At 39.6% G+C, this 22,687-nt stretch overlaps 1 protein-coding gene across 2 annotated transcripts in view; it reads left to right on the top strand.

Moving 5' to 3' along the window:
• The window catches only part of LOC141772166 (plexin-A1-like), a 353,749-nt gene that overhangs the window by 306,995 nt on the left and 24,067 nt on the right, over positions 1-22,687 (top strand). The window contains exons 20-24 of one of the 2 annotated variants that reach the window (XM_074642860.1): positions 502-736; positions 6,714-6,856; positions 13,144-13,241; positions 13,956-14,114; positions 15,880-15,946. In XM_074642860.1, coding sequence (XP_074498961.1) covers positions 502-736; positions 6,714-6,856; positions 13,144-13,241; positions 13,956-14,114; positions 15,880-15,946 — 702 coding nt within the window. Of the gene's footprint in view, positions 1-501; positions 737-6,713; positions 6,863-13,143; positions 13,242-13,955; positions 14,115-15,879; positions 15,947-22,687 lie in introns of both variants that reach the window. The other variant, XM_074642859.1, reaches the window with a different exon arrangement.

Raw genomic sequence — 22,687 nt, 5'->3', positions numbered from 1 at the left:
TAGATAGATAGATAGATAGATAGATAGATAGATAGATAATACTAATACGATAATACAGATGTTTTACAAACAATTTCTTAAAAGTAAAATAAAATACATAATATACAAATACATAATCTATAAAATGTTATAATGTGTGCAACAATATTAATAAATAGTTTACAAATGTAATCAGAATGTGATTGGTATCATCTCTTATCAGCTATGACACAATATATAATTTATAAGCTAACTACTTCATATTACACAAACTAATGTATACTATAAGAAATTATAACATTACTAATAATTAGTATAAAATATTAATTATAATGTCATTGTTTGTTTACAGTAACGTAACTATTAACTCAGTTTAATTAACTATCAATTCACCATTTATAAATGATGGTTATTATAAAGTGTAACCAGAGGAACAACTCATCCCAGGTAACTATGTGTATTTTCTTCCTCATCTTTAAACATCAGTTGGGTGTGTGTGTGTGTGTGTGTGTGTGTGTTCAGATTCGTGCTGGTGGGTTCGAGTACTCCCCCGGGACTCTTCACATCTACTCGGACAGCCTGCTGACGCTTCCCGCCATTATCGGCATCGGCGGAGGTGGCGGCCTGCTTCTGTTGGTCATCATCGCCGTGCTGATTGCCTATAAGAGGAAGTCGAGGGACGCCGACCGCACCTTGAAACGCCTGCAGCTCCAGATGGACAACCTGGAATCCAGAGTGGCCCTGGAGTGTAAAGAAGGTAGGCGGTGACAACAGTGTGTTTGCTGCTATACAAGATGGTATGAATGTGCAGACTGAACAAAGTCCGAGGACATTTCTACAGACTCGACTGTCAGTGTGGAATGTTAGCCAAAGAAAATACGAAGAGAGGGAGAGATACTTGAGAGAACTCTGAATGCAGACAGAGATGCAATCAACAGCGGTTGGATGCTGCCATCATCACTGACAACGGGGTTTCTGCAGGGTGTGTTTACTGAGGCAAGTGCATAACTGTGTCATAGCTGAGTCATAGCACAAAGAAAAGTGTTTTATTTATGAAAATACAGGGCTGATATGAAATCATACAGCCAGTTTAGTAACAGTTATATTACCATTGTCACAGACATTTAGTCAGGAGGCAAACCAAACCTTGCTGCATGTAGAGCATATATATATATATATATATATATATATATATATATATACATGACACACAGATGAGTGATGAATTAAAGGGGGAAAAAACATTTAACACTAAAAATATTATAAAGTCGCTTAGTTAACTTTATAGCTTCAAAGCTCCTTTTCACAGTTTTTTAAAGGGGACATATCGTGCTCATTTTCAGGTTCATACGTGTATTTTGAGTTTATACTAGAACATGTTTACATGTTTTAATGTTCAAAAAGCACATTATTGTTCTTATACTGTCTGTCTGAATATACCCGTATTCACCCTCTGTCTGAAAGAGAAATTAACGGAAAGTAGCCGGTGCCGTTTTGGAGATTTGTCGGCCTCTAACGGGTCTGGACCACGGAAAGCACAACGTTCAGCCCAAATGAAAACAAGAGTTAAAGTGAGGCGAGAGGGTACGGTGTTAGCACCTCCAAAACGCCCCAAAAACGCATTTAAAACGGCGGACCTCGGCAACATATCCAACCGTCCTCCAGTGCGCTGTAGCCGGCGCTGTAGCCGGCGCTGTAGCCGGCGCTGTAGCCGGCGTGCGGCGGAGACAGTAAAGAAGAGAGCGAATGAGAGAGAGATGATGTGTTGCGCTAGTTCTTGTCTCGCTTGTGGTCTGATAAACAGTAAAAACAATGCAATCTGGTTGCCGTGGTAATGAATTACGTCTGACTATTAACCACACCCCCCATTCTCTGTTTGAGAAAGAACGTTGACCAAAAAACATGGACGTAACACTGGCTGGAGGGGGGGCTTTAAACCCCTTTCCCGCAAAAAGCCCAGTCTGCTCTGATTGGTCAGCTTTTCCGGTCTTCCACATCTGCGCCGTCCCAATCTTCACAGCATCACTGCAACACTTCTACCGGCGACTGTGTAGTTATGACATCACAACCTTACAGAAGTCCTGACGACTCATTTAAAGACACAGTTTCTGAATACCGCCCGTATGCATTACTCGCGTTTTGATACTTTCACAGTATGAATATAGCACCTAGACCTGCTTTATAATAAAAACAACAACATGGAAATCTCACTCTTGATGGATGGATGGATGGATGGATGGACACAATTGTGAGATTTTCCCCTTATATGCTGTTTTGATGATGGTGATGGAGAGCACTCACATGTTGGTCATTTGTCCGTACCACTGAGTGAAAACACACCACAGCAGCGGAAGAGCGTCCGAAAAAGACGTTGGGAGGGAGATTGTGAAAGTGAGGTCATGCAAGGTTAAAGTAACAAGGGGGAAACATTTAGACAAGAGACAGACTGGGCTGAGAGGGAGCTGATGTGGAGGTGTTTAAACTCCATGTAATGACATAGGCACACACACAGCCATGGCACAAGGTTAGAATATGATTACACTACAGCCCCGACACAGAGTCAGAGCTCTATCAGCCGCCAAGGATCATTTGTCGAACAAAAAAACTGCAGGTTTTGATTTAAAGTGCTACAGGTTCAGGGTGATCGATGCCTGTTTTCTGACATTTTCAGAAAATGTGTTCTCTCCTTGTATCGTTTTTGACATTAGTGCTTTTCAAGAAAAACACAACTAGAAACCCTGTTCTTTCCTCAAAGAGAAACCAGACAGAGTTCGAGTCAATAGGAAAAAAAAAAAAAAGCACTCCGTTTTCCAGGAAATGAAGCATGGCCTTATTCCCACCCCGCCCCGCCTGCTGTACTCCCAGCTGGCCTATAGAGACGAGACAGTGTGTGTGGGCGGAGGAACAGATGAAGTGGGCGGGCCGCCGCCTGTGTGTGTGTGTGATAGCAAAAGTAAGAGTGTGAGTCTTGAGGGGAAGAGACGGGGGACGTTTGGTTCAGTCATCCGTGAGAAGCAGACATCGCACTGTACACTATCATCCCAGCTAGCATATTAGCAGTCACGGATGAGTAGTTACACATTAGAAATGACAACTGCTGACTGGCAAGTGTCACTTTTTGGTTCAAGGGAGGTAATATAGATGTTTTTTGAGACAAAAGCAAACAAAATGCAAATGAGCTTCCTAACAATCTCGTGGGCAAAGCATTGTTTACATGCTAATGTAAGCACACTCAGCGCTGTGGCGTTTTCACACTTCACTTCCCAGGCTTTGTGTAGACAGGTCTTTTCTTTGCGTACTCCAATCAGAAAAACATGAAGATTTTCCCAGGAACCTACCAGACACAGTAACAAAAATAAAATCACATCAAATGGGTGTGTTTCCTGGATTGTTGGCTCTGAACATCTTGTGCAATTCTGATTGCTTTAGACTGGGATCATAATTTTCACAATATTAATGTGATGTCAGTCCTTTCTGTCACAACACCACATTGCATTTTCCTGATAGTACAATAGCACAAATTAAAAAAAGCTCTTTTTAAGGCTGCAATCAATTTGTTTGTTTTTTAAGTTGGTTTGATCAGTGAAAGTTAACTGGCAACATAAAACATCCAATATGTTTGGTTGTAATTGTTATGTGTAGCTGAATATACCTGCACCGATTTCAAATAGTGGTAGAACTCTTGACTTAAAGGGAGACGATGCAACTTTTGAGAGAAGAAATAACACAATCTCCCCCTTACGAATGAAAAGTTGAATTCATAAGAGATAAAATGCACTCTTGCTCGATGTAATACTCTCAGGAGTTTTGCTGCTACACAGCCTTACATGGTCATCCATATGGGATTTGTGCAGATCCGGTGACTTTTTGAAATTGATGGCGATATTCACAAGCGCAAGTTCTGCTCAGGAACTTATAGCCATACGCCGCTAGCAATAAGTGCTAAGTTTAGCAGTTAGTACCACAAGAGGATTTATCCCCGCTGCTTTCAAGCAGCCGTTAGACGCAAAAGCAGAACAAGATAAAACAGTTACAGAAGCAGTATAGCAAAAGGTGGAACTAATTGAAACACCTCTTAATGCACAAGTTTAAGTTTTTTTATTATTATATTAATTTACTATTTTCCATTTCATAGCATTATAGATGCTTTTCAGATATATAGGCTAACCTATTGTGAGTGACCTGTAACCTTTTTGGGAAAGTGTTTGTTCAGTGTCTGTACATTGTAATTCAAAAGTGTTGAAAATAGTTCACCAAAATGACCAGTGAGCAAAATGCTCCCTCAGTCCCCAGTAGGAGGATTGAGTCTGTCTTTGACACTTGCACTACTGGGGTATTAGGAGAGATTATCATTATCTTTTTAACTTTTGTCTTTTGACTGATGTAGATTGTGGTTGCCTTTTAAAGTTGATAAAGATTATAAGTACAGATATTTGTGTTATTTTTATTTTTAAAATTTAGTTGGATAGTTAAATAAGTACAAGAAGAGAAATAGGACTCCATCACTAGCAGCATCCTTTTTTTAAGGTAAAATGTTTTATTTTATACTTTTCATGTATAAATCGGTGCCTTTGCCTCAGCCTTTGATTAAAATCATGCACCAAATTGCACGATTAAAAAAAAACAAAAAAAACAATGGGTTCACATCTTTGCCACCTTTTTCACCCCTGATGCCTGCATACTGCTGTAACCGACATGTTAATTATTTCTTGCTTGTGGTTGCGTTCTGTTTGGGCTCAGTCTGGTCATGATGTCTTTGAAACTGACTCAAAAATAAATCAAAGGGAATTCAGTATCTTTCAACTGCTTATGGCCACAGTGGCTGCAGTTCAACAAAGTCATAGTCTCAGCTGTCATTTTAACAAACCTTCAAGCCAATCAGAAGCCATCGTTATGCTGTTTCTGTCTTACGTAGGCCGCTGCTTGGTCCTTTTTAAGCAGAACAATTTATCATTTGAGCAATAAATGAGGGATTGGTTATTGGTAGAAGAGGAGTTTAGATGAAGGAGTGGAAAATGGAAGCAACCCTTTTTATCTCCTCTCCTCTTCTTTACTTGCCTTTATCTCCTATTCTACTTCATCTGCTCTGCCTATTTAGTTTTTTTTGTCCTCATCTCTACTCTACTTTCTACTTCTTCGCAGGTCTGACCTCAACCTGCTTTGCTCTTATTTGTTTTGGTCCACTTATGTCCTCTGTCCTCTGAATGTCCTTTCCCCTGTCACCCTCACCTCTTTACCTCCTGATCTTTCTTTCGTCTCCTCCCTCCTTTTTTCTCTGTCTTCCCTTTATCTTCTATGCTTCCTCTCCTCTCCATCTCTATAGTGGACCAAACAGTCCAATAACAGCTGGAAGAAATTATGCATGAAAACTCATCTGTCGCTCTTTTAATAATTATCCACTCATGCAATTAATTGACTTTCCTTTCCAGGAACTTTCTTTTCTGTCTCCTGGTTCTCCTGCTCTCTCCCCCAAGCTAGCTCTCCCTTATTATTTCATTATGTTTTGGGTCTTTTTTGGACAAGCAATGATTGAATTTGTCGGGGCTAAGACGCCAAGGAAAAAAATTCAGTTCACTACATATTTCAGCCCTGTCATTTTTCTCTTAAGTGTTATCTTTATAGGATTTATGTGTACGGAAACATTTCTAAATTAGGTAAAAATTTGTAGAGAAATCACATCGCTGCTCTTTTAACCACACTTTATTACATGTCCTTAATGCAATAGAACTGATTCTGGATCTGTTATTATTCTTTAATGTCTACTTACCCTTGTATTCCCTCATGCTTATTTCTTGTCTGTTTTAGTTCTTATTTATTGCCTTTCTGGGCCTCTTACCTCGTCATAGCTGAGCATCATATAATGAATTAGGCTACTGAATTACTCTCCAACCTCTGCTTTTCATAAAATAATGAAATTGGGATAACCAGTGTTACAGATTGATAGCATTAATCTGGTAAAACATGTCACTTTCTAATTCAACCAAGGAAGTCCTTGTGCTTTCTTTGTCACAGAGCGTATCCTGCAGTGTTGTTGAGTGAACTGGTCATCCTAAATGTGGGCTTGTAAGGACTACTTGCAGGGAAAGTTGCTGAGCTACTGTAGCTGATGAGCTAACAACCAGCACGCTAGCAAGCTGGGAATCTCGCGCTAGTTAGTCATAAATAGAGTGGTGCAGGGATGACGTATTTTTGTAGGCCAACTCTGAAGTTAGAATCGCACAAGTTGCCTTGACAAAAAGTCAATGGGATTTTTTCATTGGGTTTTGGATTATTGCAGAAAATAAGCTCTGTGGCGAACACACGTTTATGATACTTTCACGTTTTGTTCAGTAAAATAATCTTCACAAATTACCACTTTTATGTTTTTTGAAGTGTGAATGCATTCGCCAGGAGTAAATAGCTAACGTTAAGCTATCAACTGGAATATATATATTCCAGGTTTTAGGACTCATTCCTGTAGCACTCTAAAGCTCTTTCTCCAAGTAGGCCTATAGCTACATTACAAAATGATTTCCTTACTCTACCACGAAAGATTCATCACTTGACCTGACTGTCTGTCTGAGTGTCATTCCACTCGACCATAAAATAAGCAGGTTGTGCAACGAACTGGCAACCAACTGTTGTGAAGTGAATGCAATGTATGTCTGTACAAACAAAAACAACCGTACCACTCAGGATGGTTATTCAACATCCCTCATCTAATCACCTTCTCTATTTGTCCGTTCGTCATATAGCTTTTGCCGAGCTTCAGACGGACATCCACGAGCTGACCCAGGAGCTGGACGGAGCTGGGATTCCCTTCCTGGACTATCGGACTTACGCAATGAGGGTCCTGTTCCCCGGCATTGAGGACCACCCTGTGCTCAAGGAGATGGAGGTACGGGTCAGTACACAACCAACCAAGTTTGAAACTGAAACAAACTCACCACAAATAATCAATCAAGATTCAAGCCTTTTGCACTAATAAACTAACACCAGAAGTAGAAAAAAGAAGTGAAATTTGGATTGAATGTCCTTCTGGCTATACTGCTTAATAGACCTCTTTTCTGTTGTTAAACATGATGATGTATTTTGTGGGCGGAGCGTTAAGTGGAGGCAGAAAAATTCTCTGAACACGTTAGCTAACGCTGACTAGCAAGTATTGTTGGCTTCTTTTTTTAACAATGGCTGAAGAAAATACTAGTTTCTCTCAATATGTGCTGTCACTCACTCTCCAGGATCACCAGTGGTAGTTGAGAAAGTTAACATTAACCAACGGGACCAGATTAGCCGACCCCTACGCCACTGGCAGACTACTTCAGGAGGAGTAGACGGCTGACTAATGTTAGTTAGATTGCTAGATTGTCTGTCTCCAGAACTGGCTAGTTAGCTAGCTAGCTTGGTCGGAGACTGACAACATAGCTAGCTAGCTAACGCCTGCTCTCCTCCCAGCGAAGTAGTCTCCTTGCGACGAAAGTGAGGCAGAGGCACCGTGACCCAGTGCTGTCCGCTGTTGGGCTCATTTTCTATAGCATGGTGGAATTAGCAAGACAGCTAGCAAGATGACATTTTCGATGTGTAACTTTAGCCCACTGCTAGTGTTAGCCTCTAGTCTTTCCTTTGTTTTGCCTCCAGCTAACACCGTGACGAAATCATGACGTAGACACAAAAATGGTCTATGTAGCCATTATCCCATGACATGTTTCATCAAAGACAGTTCTCTCCAAAAGATGTCTGAGATGTGATGCAAGATGAACTCCAGACACCTTAAAGCAATCATAACCTATATTTTACCTTCTTTGTGCCGATGCATTCAGCTTTTCTCAATGAATGCAAATGACTTGTCAAGAGCCTTAGTATCATCATTAGTATGATCTCATGGGACAGATGCTCACCACCATATCCTCTTGATGTGAAGAACTTAGAGTTTTAAAGTGAGGATTGCTTGAAATTGACTGAAATGTTATGTAAGAAATACAAGAGGATAAAGAGATGTAAAAAATAAAGCAAAAATGAAGCAAAAGATGAAGGGAAAGAGGATTAGAGCAGAGAAGGAGAAATAAGATCCAGGGTTACCAGGATTCTTACTTGCATTATACATCACTGTTAAGTTATTAATTAAGCCAGTGCATGCAACCACCTTGCCAGCACAGCTGAAGGGAGAAAGTGCATGCGATTTATAAAGACATTTTACCGCTGAGACCCAGGGAAGTACAATTAATGGTGTGTCAACATAAACTACTCTCCTCGAGAGCTAGAAACCAAGAGAGCCAAGTTTGTAATCAGCAGTATCATTAAGATGTAGAATCTGGTGCTGCTCCATTGACTTTGATTGGAGCACTGACTTTTTGGAGTCAAGGAATAATTTGTTTGACCTTTTACAGCTTCATTTAATCGTTCTAATCCAGAAAGTAGATTTATATTCCTAGAAGAAGAAGAAGAAGATGAAGAAAAAAATGCCCTCTGGGCGGTCTCATAGCTGCCACGTCATCCTCTTTTGATTCATTCTTAGTGATTCATCCTCTCTTATTTTTGGCTACAAGGAACAGAAGTGATTACTTAAATACAGTAGAATCATCCTTGGAGATAGAAAAAAAGCCTATTGTGGTTTCTAGCAGAGACTATAACGCTATAACTAATAAAGTGAAATCTACTGATATTGCAATATCTAAAAGTCTTGACCAACAGGAATGTAGCAGAGGGCACTTAGACTCCATATTTTCCCTCCTACGTATTTAGCTTTACCACTTTTGCAGACTCACATAAAGTTTTGTGACATAATTCAATGGGATTTTCTTATTGAATTTAATTAGGTTAAGCTTTAAGCTCATAAAGTTAGAAATAACACAAGCTGAAACATTTAATTCACTTCTGCAGTCACCTTTTATTATCTGAGATACCAGAAACACAGCACAGTTTTCACAGTTTTCACTTGTAGCCTAATGAATGTTCACAACCTGTAGATACAAGCTGAAAACTAGAACATGAAATGTAATTAAATGTGTGAAACAGGTGCAGTCTACTTTTAACTACTTTTTACGAATGTTAAAGGTGATTTAAATATTGATATGATGTGCAAGTTTACCTGGGAGACTGCTAATTAGATTGTATTAGTTGTATCTGTAAGGACCCTTGTGCAATATTGAACATAGATGTTTCCGTTTGTTGGAGAGAGTTAGCTTTAAGCTATTTTTCATCTGCAGGCCCCTTGGCAGGTCCCAATTAAACCATACGCACAGTGACAAAACACCTCTAAACAAACTAGTAAAATAAGACAGGACACGTAATACAAAATGAAACACAGCATGTCAGCAACCAATGTGCGTTAGACAAATGAAAAGCACGAATATACACACACATATTTGCTTTGTATATTTGTATTAGGGCTTGAAATTAGAATTTTTATTCAAATATGGGAAACATTAATGACCTGCTCATCTACTTCAAAACTACAAAATCTACTTTTGAATACATTTTAAGTGAGAAATAGGCCATGCCACTGCTGAACCTCATTTCATTTTAGAACTAGATCGCCTAGTTTGACAGCTTGGTCTAAGACGCGTCGCGCTGGACGGGCTCATTTGCATAGAGGACTGATCCCCGCCTTTTCATTTTGAAAGAGCAACAGCCAACGATTAAACTCCAACTGCGTTTGTAAAAAGGTTTGATGAGAGATTGACTGACATCACTGGCTTTACAAATCTGTGTTTTTTTGCCAGACGGGAACCAGATGCAAAATGGAACTGCCTATCTGAACCCAGCCCTACCCTAAACTGCTATTCTATACAGCTTAACATATTTGGCATTCACACATCATCTCAACTTTTCTTTGTGAAAGCAAGTCAGGTTTAATGCCTGGCATGAATACGCCCAGCTGGTTTTATCGAGCGGTCAACCTGAGAGGTCCTAAAATATCAAATTTTCTCACTTTTTTGGCAAATCAAAATAAAGAACCAGAAACATGACACTGTGGGTGAGATGTCCCCCGATAAAAATCCAGTCCACCTTTAATTTGAGGTGTCAGGCAGCCAGAGAAGTAAAGGGGATCTTATGTATTTTATAGTTATGTCTAGACTTCCTTCTCCTTCCCTCTGTATTTCCCCCAGGGGTTGCCGCTGTAATCCAATGGCCTGTGTAAACCAACACTCCCAGCTTTATTGCTCTGTGTGACTGCTCTCTTCCCTAAGCTAGACAGCCACACTGCACACCGGTTAGGCTCTCTCTCTCACACACACACAAATACATGCAGTACATGTACACACACACACACATGCACCGTGCAGATAGCTTGATGAACCCTTCCTAACGCTCTCTTTGAAATTCGGTCATACATGCATCTCCATCTGTCTCTCTTTCTTCTTCTCTCTTGCTCTCACTCCTTCTTTTCAAACACACACACACACACACACACACACACATACACACACACTCAGTATCCACCCTGGAGGCCCGAGAATCTCATTTAGCACTTTAGAGAGAGGCCCAGACACTTTATTATGGCACATCCCAGGAAGAAAGAATAGATGTTCCAGTGGTACAAAAGGATGACAATAGAGAGAGAGAGAGAGGGAGGTGGAAATGATGTGTGTGTGTGTGTGTGTGTGTGTGTGTGTGTGTGTGTGTGTGTGTGTGTGTGTGTGTGTGTGTGTGTGTGTGTGTGTGTGTGCTAGAGAGACACACAAAGACAAAGAGCGGGAGGGAGGAATTAAAATGGGAGGAAGACCAATGATGTGAAACAGTCAACAATAAGTGCGAGGGAGAGAATTAGAGCGGTGAGGAAGATGGAGCGAGTGAGTGAGCGACAGGAGAGGCGTCTTCGGGGGCTTCAGTGTGTTGTTGATGAGTAGTGACAGGTGCCAGCCAGTGGAACAAGCGGGGTGCACCTCTGTCACCAAGCCCGACACACACACACACACACACACAGGCCTGCTATATATGCCCCCAACGCTTGTTCACCTCCTCTTCTTCCATCTCTTCCTCCCTCCTCTGTTTGACGGAGAGATCTCTCCCATGCTGGGTCGGTTCAGGCTGGTCACAAGCGTTATTAAAAGATTCAGTTTAAAGGGACTCTATGTAAGAATCAGAACATGCTTGTTAACAGTGACACCTGTGGCCGCTGAGTCAGCGACAGTCAGCGTCCTGTTGCTCGCACTACTGACACGCGAGACTGAACGTGACAGGAATCATGTTGATTAACGTTAGCAACATTAGCAGCTAAAACCACAATATCATTATATATCTCACTTGCTTGGCAGTAATGTTAGCTTACCAAACAAAGGTCTGTCCATGAATGGAAGGCCCGACCAATGTTAATCCCAGCCTTAACTTTTCCTGCTTCAGCTTCCCGACCGTGGTCAGAAGGCAGAGAGGAGACTTAGGCCGGAGTCGATAACGTTAGTTGCTCCAGAGTTAACCCCCCGTCACTTCACTCAGCAGCAGGGAAACAAGACACATTTCTGCACAAACTGCAACTTCCATTGTACATTCACAGATATTGTCAGAGCTAAACTAACTCTCTCCCGCTCCGCTGCTCGCTCGTTTTCTCACACACTCGCCGCTGCCCTCTCTCCCTTGTTTCACCATTCACTTCCCACTTTCACACACACTCCCACAATTCTAGTTTTCCTCCGACGTCGGTCACATTCCTGATTTGCAAGACAGACTTCACTAGATATAACTTTCACATTTGTGTTGGAGCCTGAGTTGTGGTGGGGGCTGGTCGTTTGTTGGCGTTAGCGGACTCCATTTCTAACTGAACGTTAGCTACGGCTAAGGCACTCGCGAGCCGGCATGACATCACATTCGTTGGATTTTCCAGAAAGAAACGGGCCTGGGTTCTTCACATTAAAAGCAGTCTACAAGCTGATAGAGGAAACCTATTTTTTAGGTTAGGTTACAATCTGTTCACACATTGGCAATAAAAAATGTTTTATACGTGTAAAAAGTTACATACAGCCCCTTTAAGGGAAGATTAAAAGCTTAAAGTGATAAACAAAGATGATGTATGGGTACGCAGGGAGTCCAGACTGCTAAAGAGCGTGTGCAGCTCGGTCAGGACCGATGATTAAAATTCTTGTCTTATGGATATTCAACTGGAGGATGCTTTGACCCATCCGCCCCCCGATGTCAAGATGACAATTATGTAAAACGTCTGCTGAAATCATTTGGAGAGTGACAACTGGCAAACACTCAGACAGCAGCACACAGCGGTGCAGCGGGAGAGAGAGTAGCCAATCAGTCTTACCTCGCTGTTTACAAGCCGATCTGAGCTCATCACGCGGTGAAAAAACAAAAGCCTCACTGCTCACAGTTGCTCAGAATATGAATAGTTTTATCTATTTTATTATTTTTGTTATTTTTTATATTTGGCAATTGATTGTACACACACCATCTCCTCATGGGTGTCCACGTTCAAACTGAAAGACGATGATTTTTGTTGCAATTAGTCATTTTCTAAATCTCAGGGTTGGCTACCTTATTAAAAAAATCAACTTTTCATTCCACAAGTTTACAATGCAGCATTTATCTGTTTCAATATTGTAATGGAAAGTCACAAAGATTGAATAAAAACAAGTTGTGTCTGATGTGGCTTTTCCACAAAAAAAAAAGTTTAATTATCTTCAGTACAATATGTGAATATTAGAGTTGTCAATCGATTAAAATATTTAATCACGATTAATTGCACATTTTTTTATCAGTTTAAAATGCACCTTAAAGGGAAATTTGTCAAATATGTAATACTCTTATCAACATGGGAGTGGACAAATATGCTGCTTTATACAAATGTATATATATATATATTTAATATTGGAAATTAATTAACACCACAAAACAATGACAAATATTGTCCAGAAACCCTCACAGGTACTGCATTTAGCATAAAAAATATGCTCAAATCATAACATAGCAAACTGCAGCCCAACAGGCAACAACAGCTGTCAGTGTCTCTCCCACAGCTATCACTATTTGTGATGTCATATGCTTTTAACATACACGTCTTAAACTCAGATTAAAGGTGAGTTCTTTGGGAAAATTGAGGATTGTAAAAGGCAGAGGAATGTTTTTTTTTCCAACAATACAAAAACATGCTCCTCAATGAAGAACACACATATTTGTATCCAGAAAATAGATCGACACTGCCGTTATTCTCTGTTGTAACTCGTGTGTCTCTGTGTCTTTCTTCAGGTCCAGGCAAACGTTGAGAAAGCCCTGACGCTGTTTGGCCAGCTGCTGACCAAGAAGCACTTCCTGTTGACATTCATACGGACCCTGGAGGCACAGAGGTGTTAATCTTTATTTATTTATTTATTTATTTATGTATTGTTCAGACATACATTTTTTTTATTTTTTCAGTAAATTGTTTTTTTTTCCAAAACAAATTTCTACAATTTAATAAACAATATGTACCACTTTGGAAAAAAACTATAATATATAAATCATTCAAGAGCTTTAGCATTTACCCACATGATATTTCCAGCCATCAGAATAGGATCATGTGAATACAGTATACTGCATATTTTATGCTTCATTTTAATGAAATAAAAAATTCATCTGTTTTTTTGTGGGGGGTTTTCTTCGGAATAAATATTGTAGCTCATTTAGAAATACTGGATAATAGGTTTCAGACCAGATAAAAACAGGTCTCTTGGGAAAAAAAGGCTCATTTGTCTTGGAAAGTGTGCTTTTATCACCTGTTTAATTTGATAAATATGACATGAAAGGGCTGCGCTTCCCCTTTGATTAGGACAGGAAAGGCAAATTGATAAACAGAGTAAAAACATTTTACCAGCTCTAAAATTACCCTAAAGCACTTAGCCAAATGGTTTATGGCAAAACAGAGCGAGACACCATTTGATTAAGATTAAATGTGCATTAATATTTAAATGAGCTGTTATGAGGTTACACGTGTATTTTGAGGAGCAGCTTCAGACGTGACTCGACAAAAGCTGGGGGAAAGCAGTGGTGAAATATTGAATGTTATTTTTATACATTTCCAGGTCGTTTTCGATGCGGGACCGCGGCAATGTGGCGTCTCTGATCATGACGGCCCTGCAGGGGGAGATGGAGTATGCCACCGGAGTCCTGAAACAGCTGCTGTCCGACCTGATAGACAGAAACCTGGAGAGCAAAAACCATCCCAAGCTGCTGCTCAGGAGGTGAGGAGGATTTGGAGAGACGTGGGACAAATATAGACTAAAGGCTGTAAAACACCTCACAGGAATGTAATGGAATAAACTCATCTTTTATCTTGAACTTAATGTAAATATATAATTTTATTATTATTATATTATTTAGTTTGATTAAACTCGTCAGTTGTTCTAACTTGAAGTCTTTTGACTTGAAACGGGTTGAATGAACGTACGGCCGAGTGTTCGCTGAACTCATGAAATTAAGTTTCCACAAAAAGAGGATTAGCATACCAGCACACTTCCCAGCATGCATTGTTTTAGGGTGAAAACTCAAAATTTTTTGTTTGAAGAAAATACTCATTGTGAAAACTGAGTGTCTTTAATACTCATTGAGTTCTAGTTGTTTCCTCTGATAATAATGAAAACAATGCAAATGAATGAATGAATGAATTGCAAATGTAAAGTGCACAGCAGGCCAGATGAACATGAACGTTAATAAATGAATAATGAATGAATATTTAGTCGTGTTTAAACATGGAGCCGGGAAGATAAATTTGAGGGCTTTCAAAGTGATTTAAGTTGAAGAAAAAAAGGTGTGTTGTACAAATGTTCAAATTGTTAATTTTTCTCTACTTTTTGCCTGTTTTTGTAGAAACAAACGTGATACTTTCACCTTTTGAGGGCTGTAAAAGTCCTCAAATGACGCTTCTCACAGCTCATGTCCACACTGATGCTACCACTTTGATTTTTTTTTTTGATTGGGCCACAACCCCAAGCAGGTTTGGTAACCACCAGTTTAAATGGAGCAGTTCTTTTAACCCTCTGAGACCCACAATAGACCCATTTTTTGTCTTTTTTTAGGTGGGTACAGGGGATCTTTAGGGGGAGATAGCAGGTCAACAGTAGATGGCACATAGAAGTGGTGTACATCATCTGAAAGTTGGGAACCTGAAGATTAATTTGAGATGCAGCTCAGCACTGTGTGTCGAGTTGCTCTAGTCATAAATCAGAAATACAAAATAATTAATTAATTAAAATAAATTGTGAAAGCGTATAAAAGCATAGAACATGATGATTGAAGTATATGATGGTCATTCTCGTGCTCACTTATGTGTCATAAGTTGTTGCAGCAATTTTTGGGTTGATACCATTTGTTACACAGATTTGGTGCTAAAGTTAACCATTTTTTACCACTCGAGAATTGATAAAAAGTATCACTAATCCCTCCAAAACTACCATATTAGGACACCAAGACCTTGAGGAACACCATAGAAAAAGCCATGCTGTGATTTTTGGAGATTTCAGCAGGAATTTAATTTTTCAGCGATCGGAGGGTGAGCGCCTCTGTTCTGGAAACTGCTCAGAAACCCCCTTATTGTTAATCTAGCTAGGAAAGCCATCCATCCTCTGAATGCTCTAGGTCTCTAGTTTGTGGCTGTAAAGTTTCATGAGGCTGTGATTATCCTAGAGGTCACCACAGGTCATTTTATACAGGGAGGTCAAATTAAAAAAAAAAAGGTCTGACTACAATGAAATGGCTACTATGGGGACTAACATCATCACACATGAATTCAGTTGAGCTCATTGGATCCACAATGATCCATTGTCATATTTGCCGTGATACCCAATTTATGTAATTCCAAGACTTTTTAGGGACCCCAGTGTGCAGAAATATTCAAATACACCATTTTAGGATAAGCGAAAATAACGCCTGTTCATAATCATGTCATTTTGTTAGAACTTTTCTTTTTAATGTCACTTTTCACATGTGGTGTTTTTCCCCGTTTGTCAGAACGGAGTCCGTCGCTGAGAAGATGCTGACCAACTGGTTCACATTCCTCCTGTACAAGTTCCTCAAGGTAAGTACGACGACAAGGCCTGATCCTAGAACACCCTTATTATGCTCCTATAACATCCTTATTTAATCTGTTGGCTGTATCTTCTAAACACTGATTAATACTCATCATCTGAAGGGGGATTTGTTTTAAATGTATTTACACTGCCTTGTGTGTTAGAGGCTTTTATTAAAACCTTATTTTATTTCCCCGCTGCATTTATCTCACCGAGGTTATTAAAAGGGGTTTTCCTTTATCAGCTGTATATTTTTTCCGGCCCTACCAGTGCAGTATACAAACAGTAGATCATCAAAGCCTCCCAGCAGCGTTGCCTTTCTTCTCTCCTCTGCTGTTTTAATGTCCTTCTTTTAGTCCACAGATCCCCTCTCCGCTCTCGTAATTTCACTCTTGTAGCCGACACGTCCTCCTCACTGATCTCTGTGTCGTTCTCTTTTAGCTCACATCTCCTCTCCCTCTGATCTCTCTTTCATCTGCGTAGCTTCTGTTGTCATTATTCCGCTGTCAGTCTGCTCTCCGCCTTAAGGTCATTCTCCTCACCAGGGGGGTGCGATGTCGCTCACACTGTCCTCACGCGCCCCCGTCATCCTCGTCGTCCCCCCCGTCCACTCTTCCTCGCTCCCTGCTTAAAGAAATGGTCTGCTGTTTCTCTCTCTCTTTTCCTCTCCAAACTCTAATTACAAATTGTGAAGCTGTCATTATATGCCAGTGTAATCCTAATCACATTATGATATTATTGTCACATAGTAAGCAAAAAGGAGTTGAGTACTGGGGGCGGGGGGGACTGTGAAGAAGATGGCCTTAAATTGGATGTAATTCTTTCATTTTGATTATTATGTTGTATACACAGCATGGTTATAGTTTATGCATGTATTCTGTGCTCAGAATGCACATAAACTGTTACTTAAAACCTGTTAAATTTTCTATTTCTTTAACTAAAATATAATAAATACACAAAATCCTTTGTGCATTGCTGATTTCCACTGTTAGAGATGTAGGAATCAGAGCCTTTTCCTTTCTCTATACAACAAGAGACACCATTATATCCCTGAAATGTAAATGTCAGCATACAATTAGGGAGCCTTAATGAAGCCACTATATGGGAGTAAAGGCAAATTTTGTCGACAAGCGTGCAGCGGCCCGGGCGCGGAAGGCGAAAGCATAACAGCGTGATGTATGCTCGCTCCATCTCGTTAGCAGCTGCCCACCTAATTGGCCCAGATGCTAACGAGGTTCTCGTTAGGAGGTGGAGTGAGGAGGGGAAGAAAGGGGGTGGTTGGTGAGAGAGGCGGGAAGGAAGAGAGGAAGGGGTTAGAGGTGGGGAGAGGGGAGAAGAATAGAGGAGGGCATGACAATTAGGATTAAGGAGAGGAGAGGAAGAGGGAAAGGGGAGGAGAGGCAGGAAGGAGGTGAGGAAGAAGGAGGTAGGAGACAAAGGGGAGAAGGCAGGGTAGCGTAATAGAAAGTAGAGAAAGTAAAAAAACAAAAACATCCCAACATCAGTTTAGCTCCGTGTTTTTTTAGCACAAGTTTATCAAGATGTTGTTTTTGTCATGGTGTCCAGAACATTGGAAACATTAGTATGTAAGTAGCCAGACATGTTGTTGCGCAGTGCTTCAGATGAGTGGAAGAGATGAAGGGGGGAGTAAAAGGACAAACACAGTGGAAAGACTTCAAAAAAGAGAAATAGTATTATGTTACAACAGCATTCGTTAATTATCGTTATCTTTGGAATCCTTGAATTATCAAATATCAAATATCTTTTTGCAACTTATTTTCATACAACAGTTCATACGATACCTTATGAATCAGTTATTCCTCCTTTTTTCGTTAATTTTTCTACCAATGTCCAGCAACACGTGTCAATTTCCGCTCATTACGTGCATACAGTTTTCAAAATAAACTTCCGTCTTCACAGGAAATAACTTCCTTAGGTTTAGGGAATAAAACTACTTAGTTAAGCAAAAGAACGTATATTGCCGAGAAGTGAAAGTCAATTGGTCGTTCCATGGTAACGTCGGCGCCCAACAGCAAAGGTACGGCTCTGCCATTTTGGACTGAAAGCGACTACCGGACGCCAGCAAACCGTTTGAATAAAAAGTGCTGTACAAAAGTAAAACAAAATTATTTCTATTCTATTGTCATATTCTATCGAAATGGCCTGTGTTGAACAATAAAATATTCTAAATGTAATAAGCATTTTCAGTCCAAAATGGCGGCAGACACTGAAGTTTCGTCTCTTTGCTTCTATGCTCTTTGGCTAGGCTTGGGAAAATGTCGACTTAGTTAGGATTAGGCAACAAAACTACTTATTTAGGTCTAGGAAAAGATTTTGGTTTGGGTTAAAATAACACAGTTACGTGACAAATCCGTCAACCTCTGGGTTCACACAGGATACGAACGCCGGTCTCCTGGGTTAAAGTCTGGTACTTTTTGACCACCCTTCCACCCCGACCTCCTCCCTACGCGCAGTTGCCGCTCTTTATATTTCCAGTTTCACGACTACGAGAATTACACACAAATTGATTTGGGATACACACAAATTACAGTGCATTACTTTTTGTAGGTATAGTTACGAACAGTGTATGAGACCAGCCTGCTTTGTAATAGGTTGCAGGTGTTACTGGTTGGTGGCCAACCAAATGATTTTTTCCTTGATTCTCCAGGTGTTCTTGTTTAATTTAAACCTGCAATAACTGATTTATTATTTTTTTTAAGGAGGAAATCAAAATGATGACAGCTGCACTCCTCTGACATTACGACATCATACAAATATCATAAACCGTCTCGTCTCCATATTACAGGCCACATTGTAGTTAAAGATTAGTGTAATTATTGTGAAGGTGAGCATTTTCAAGCACACGTTTCTTTCAGAATCAGTGTATAATTTACTGGCTTCACCTGTTATAGCTTTTAAAACCCAATACAATAGCATCCTATACATCTTATACATTTGCAATATACACAGAATCCAAAGTAGCTCCATGAAGAACATATTGTGTGGATGTGAAAGAGAGATGAAGATAAGGAAGATGAAAGAGAGAAGGAAAAAAAAAAAAAAAAGGAGGTGTTAGAAAGAAAAAGCGATTTGTAGAGTGTGCTTGAAGGTGAGACAGATAAATTAGTACTTTCCCCTGTTTCTCATCTGGACCTCATGCATCTCCAACACACACACACACACACACACACACACACACAGTCTGAAGTGTCTCCCTGAGCACTGCTCGGTCGATCATTAAGCTCTCGTCAGGATGAGTATTGGCCGTGATGTGTCCTCTCTCTCCCCTCTAAACCGCTGCTACTTCAGTCGGGAGTGTTTTCCTTGGGCCCAAGTGATGACTAATGACACTATTGATTGGCAAGTGTCTTTGATGGAGCGCTGAGTGGGAAACATATTTATAACATCTGTGTCTGGTCGAATAAAGCTCTGAGATGTAGACAGTGGGAGAGAACTGAAAAGATTTATATAACGCTGCTATAAGTCAGAGACGGGAAGAGAAAGAAAGAGATCACTTAAGGCTGATTCACCCGATGCTGAAAATTTCATCGCAGTGAAAAATGCCTTTTTGGGGCTGAATGTATTTAAATCTGTCCATACTTTATACCTGTTTCCATCTTCATCTTACAGGCTGGATTCTGACTCCCAGTGTCAGTCTGACCATTTCCCATATTTAATATCAGCAGGTTCAGATTTGTTTGACCTTTCACGTCACAACATGATAACCTGATAACACTGTTGCAACAGCGGCCCAATTCCAAACCGCCCCCTACACCCTACAAATGGAGTTCACTCAATCTCAGAGTGGGAGGGTGTAGGCACCGGTTTAGAATTGGGCCTTCGTCATGCTAACACTGCTTCACAAGGCAATGTGAAGTAGAGAGAGAGACAGAAGACAGATGAAAAGTGCTGGGGGTGTGTAAGAACATTATGATGTTAGTTTAATCTGTACTTTTCAAAAGATTGAAATAATCCAACTAATCAACTCCTATTACACATTCGTCTCCCCTTTGCACGTGGTGTTGTGTTTGGTTGGAATAGAAACCGGCTTACTTTGGGGCCTAAAATCAAAAAGCATGTCATGAACTCTATTACTGATAACTAGTATAACTGTGGAACATTTCCGCCGTTAAACACAGATATATTACAGGTATATTTGGTGAGGATCCGTGGCCCTTCTTTCGATGCTAAACCAGGCTAATTCAATTGGCGGCCGAATGCGGCCCTTTGATCATTTATAAATATGAAAAGGTTTTGTTTTTTTTCCTAATAATAATTTCTTCCAATAAGACAGTTTATTCCCGTTCATCAACGTTACCACTTCACTGTTTTTCAACTCTGGCCTCTTCTAAAAAAGTAATTGAATACGCCTGTGATAAACCGTCAAATTGCATTAGCCCTCATTAACTAAAGGAGCACACTGTGGTGCAGTGCTGGTAAAATGGAAGAGCACAGATAGAAAGTGCATGTTTGGTGTCATGCAACATATATTCTAAGGTGTTCCCGTTCAGAGGCACAAAATGTAGGAGGAGAGAATGGAAATACACTAAAAAAAAAAAAAAAAAAAAGCTGCAGCACCTGATTCATCACAGGAAACTGCGTCGAAGAAAGTTGCCTCTGAAATGTTAAAAGTGTTAAATCTGCTATTTCATGGACTCATATGAGAGACAGCCAAGTCAAAACAGTGAGAGTGAGAGAAACTTGTCACGTGTTGCGCTGAGCTCAGCATAACAATCAGTCATGTGACACAGTGGCCTCCTGCTTATTTTCCAGCCTTTCAAAAAGTCACAGCTGCTCAAGTAAAGTGTGATGTGACTGAAGTAGCCAGTGATACTTTACCGTTATATTATTTTGTATCTGAATTAACAGGAATAAGCGAGTCAGAGTCATTCAGTCATTGATCTTTTTTTTGCTGCGCTGGCTAATATTTGTCTTCACATGCAGCCTTCCTCTTGTGGGATAAATGCACGCTTGCAAAACTTTTTCTCTCTTCGATCAATATTCCAAGTTCAGCGGCAGAAAAAAACACTTTTTCTTCTCTGATCTTAATTACCTCTCAGACATGCTCAACACACGTCAAAACAGCCCGTTTTTTAGACCTCATTTAATGACACTTTGCAAATCAGATGAACCGCGGCTGGGCTCACAGTATTTACATCTGTAGTCTCAGTAACTTCCACGCTAAATTGAAATATCTTGCGCCCCTGACACTAATTTGCAGCAGCCTGAGATATCCCCCAGAGCTGTCAGTATAGCAGATATAAGCGCTTTCATGAGCGGGCTTTGAGTTGAATCCTTGTGATATTAAGTGGATGGATACACTGTGTTCTAACCCCTTTTTAAGGGTTGTGCAATGATTCATGGGATAGGAAGGAAAGAAACAAATCACTGTACCCAGTTGGGTAACGCTTTATATAACTGTCATTAGTGAATGATACATTGATAGTTTATTAAACTTTAGTTAATACTTATTTTACTGTTAACAATCAATGACATGATGATTAATATAATTTACTAATTATTAGTAATGCTGTAATTATCACTATTTAAACAGTTTATTGTTGCACACATTATAACATTTTATAAACTACACTACGTATTTGTTAATGATTACCAAGTTATTTGTAAACCTGTAAAACTATAAACATGACATACATTAGATATTTGTAACACTTTGTTAATGGTTAATAATTGGTTTATAAACCGTCTATAAACGTTATTTAGATAGATAGATAGATAGATAGATAGATAGATAGATAGATAGATAGATAGATAATGCCTTTTTAGATGTTTTACAAACAATTTATAAAGGTTTAAAATCATTTGGTAATCATTAACAAATACTTAATATAAATTGGTATAATGTGTGCAACAATAGACTATTAATAAATAATTTACTAATGTTATCAGAATGTAATTGCTATCATCTCCTATCAGCTATGATACAATATATCATTTATAAACTAACTATTTCATGTTACACAAACTAATGATAAAATAACAGAAATTATAGCATTATTTAAAATATTTAATCGCATGGTTGTCCATGATTAATCACAAATTAATCACACATTTTGTATCTGTTCAAAATGTCTCTTAAAGGGAGATTTGTCAAGTATGTAATACTCTTATCAACATGGGAGTGGGCAAATATGCTGCTTTATGCAAATAGATGTATATATTTATTATAGGAAATTAATAAACAACACAAAACAATGTCATATATTGTCCAGAAACCCTCACAGGTACTGCATTTAGCATAAAACAATATGCTCAAATCATAACATGGCAAACTGCAGCCCAACAGGCAACAACAGCTGTCAGTGTGTCAGTGTGCTGACTGGACTATGACTTGCCCCAAACTGCATGTGATTATCATAAAGTGGGCATGTCTGTAAAGGGGAAACTCGTGGGTACCCATAGAACCCATTTACATTCACATATCTTGAGGTCAGAGGTCAAGGGACCCCTTTGAAAATGACCTTGCCAATTTTTCCTCTAAAAATTTTTGAATAGATTTGGAACGTTATTTACCCCTCGTGACTCCGGCTTTAAAACAGCGCGATCTAAAAATCGCAAGTTGCATTAATGTGTTAAAGAAATTAGTGGCGTTAAATTTGACAGCCCCAATAATTCATAAACTAATTATTTCATATTACACAAACTAATGAGAAAATAACAGAAATTATAACATTACTAATAATTAGTAAACACTGTTAATCATAATTTTGTTGTTTGTTAACAGTAAA

This window comes from Sebastes fasciatus, chromosome 8, assembly GCF_043250625.1.
Source record: "Sebastes fasciatus isolate fSebFas1 chromosome 8, fSebFas1.pri, whole genome shotgun sequence".
Lineage (NCBI taxonomy): Eukaryota > Metazoa > Chordata > Actinopteri > Perciformes > Sebastidae > Sebastes > Sebastes fasciatus.
This window is presented reverse-complemented; position numbering and strand designations above follow the sequence as displayed.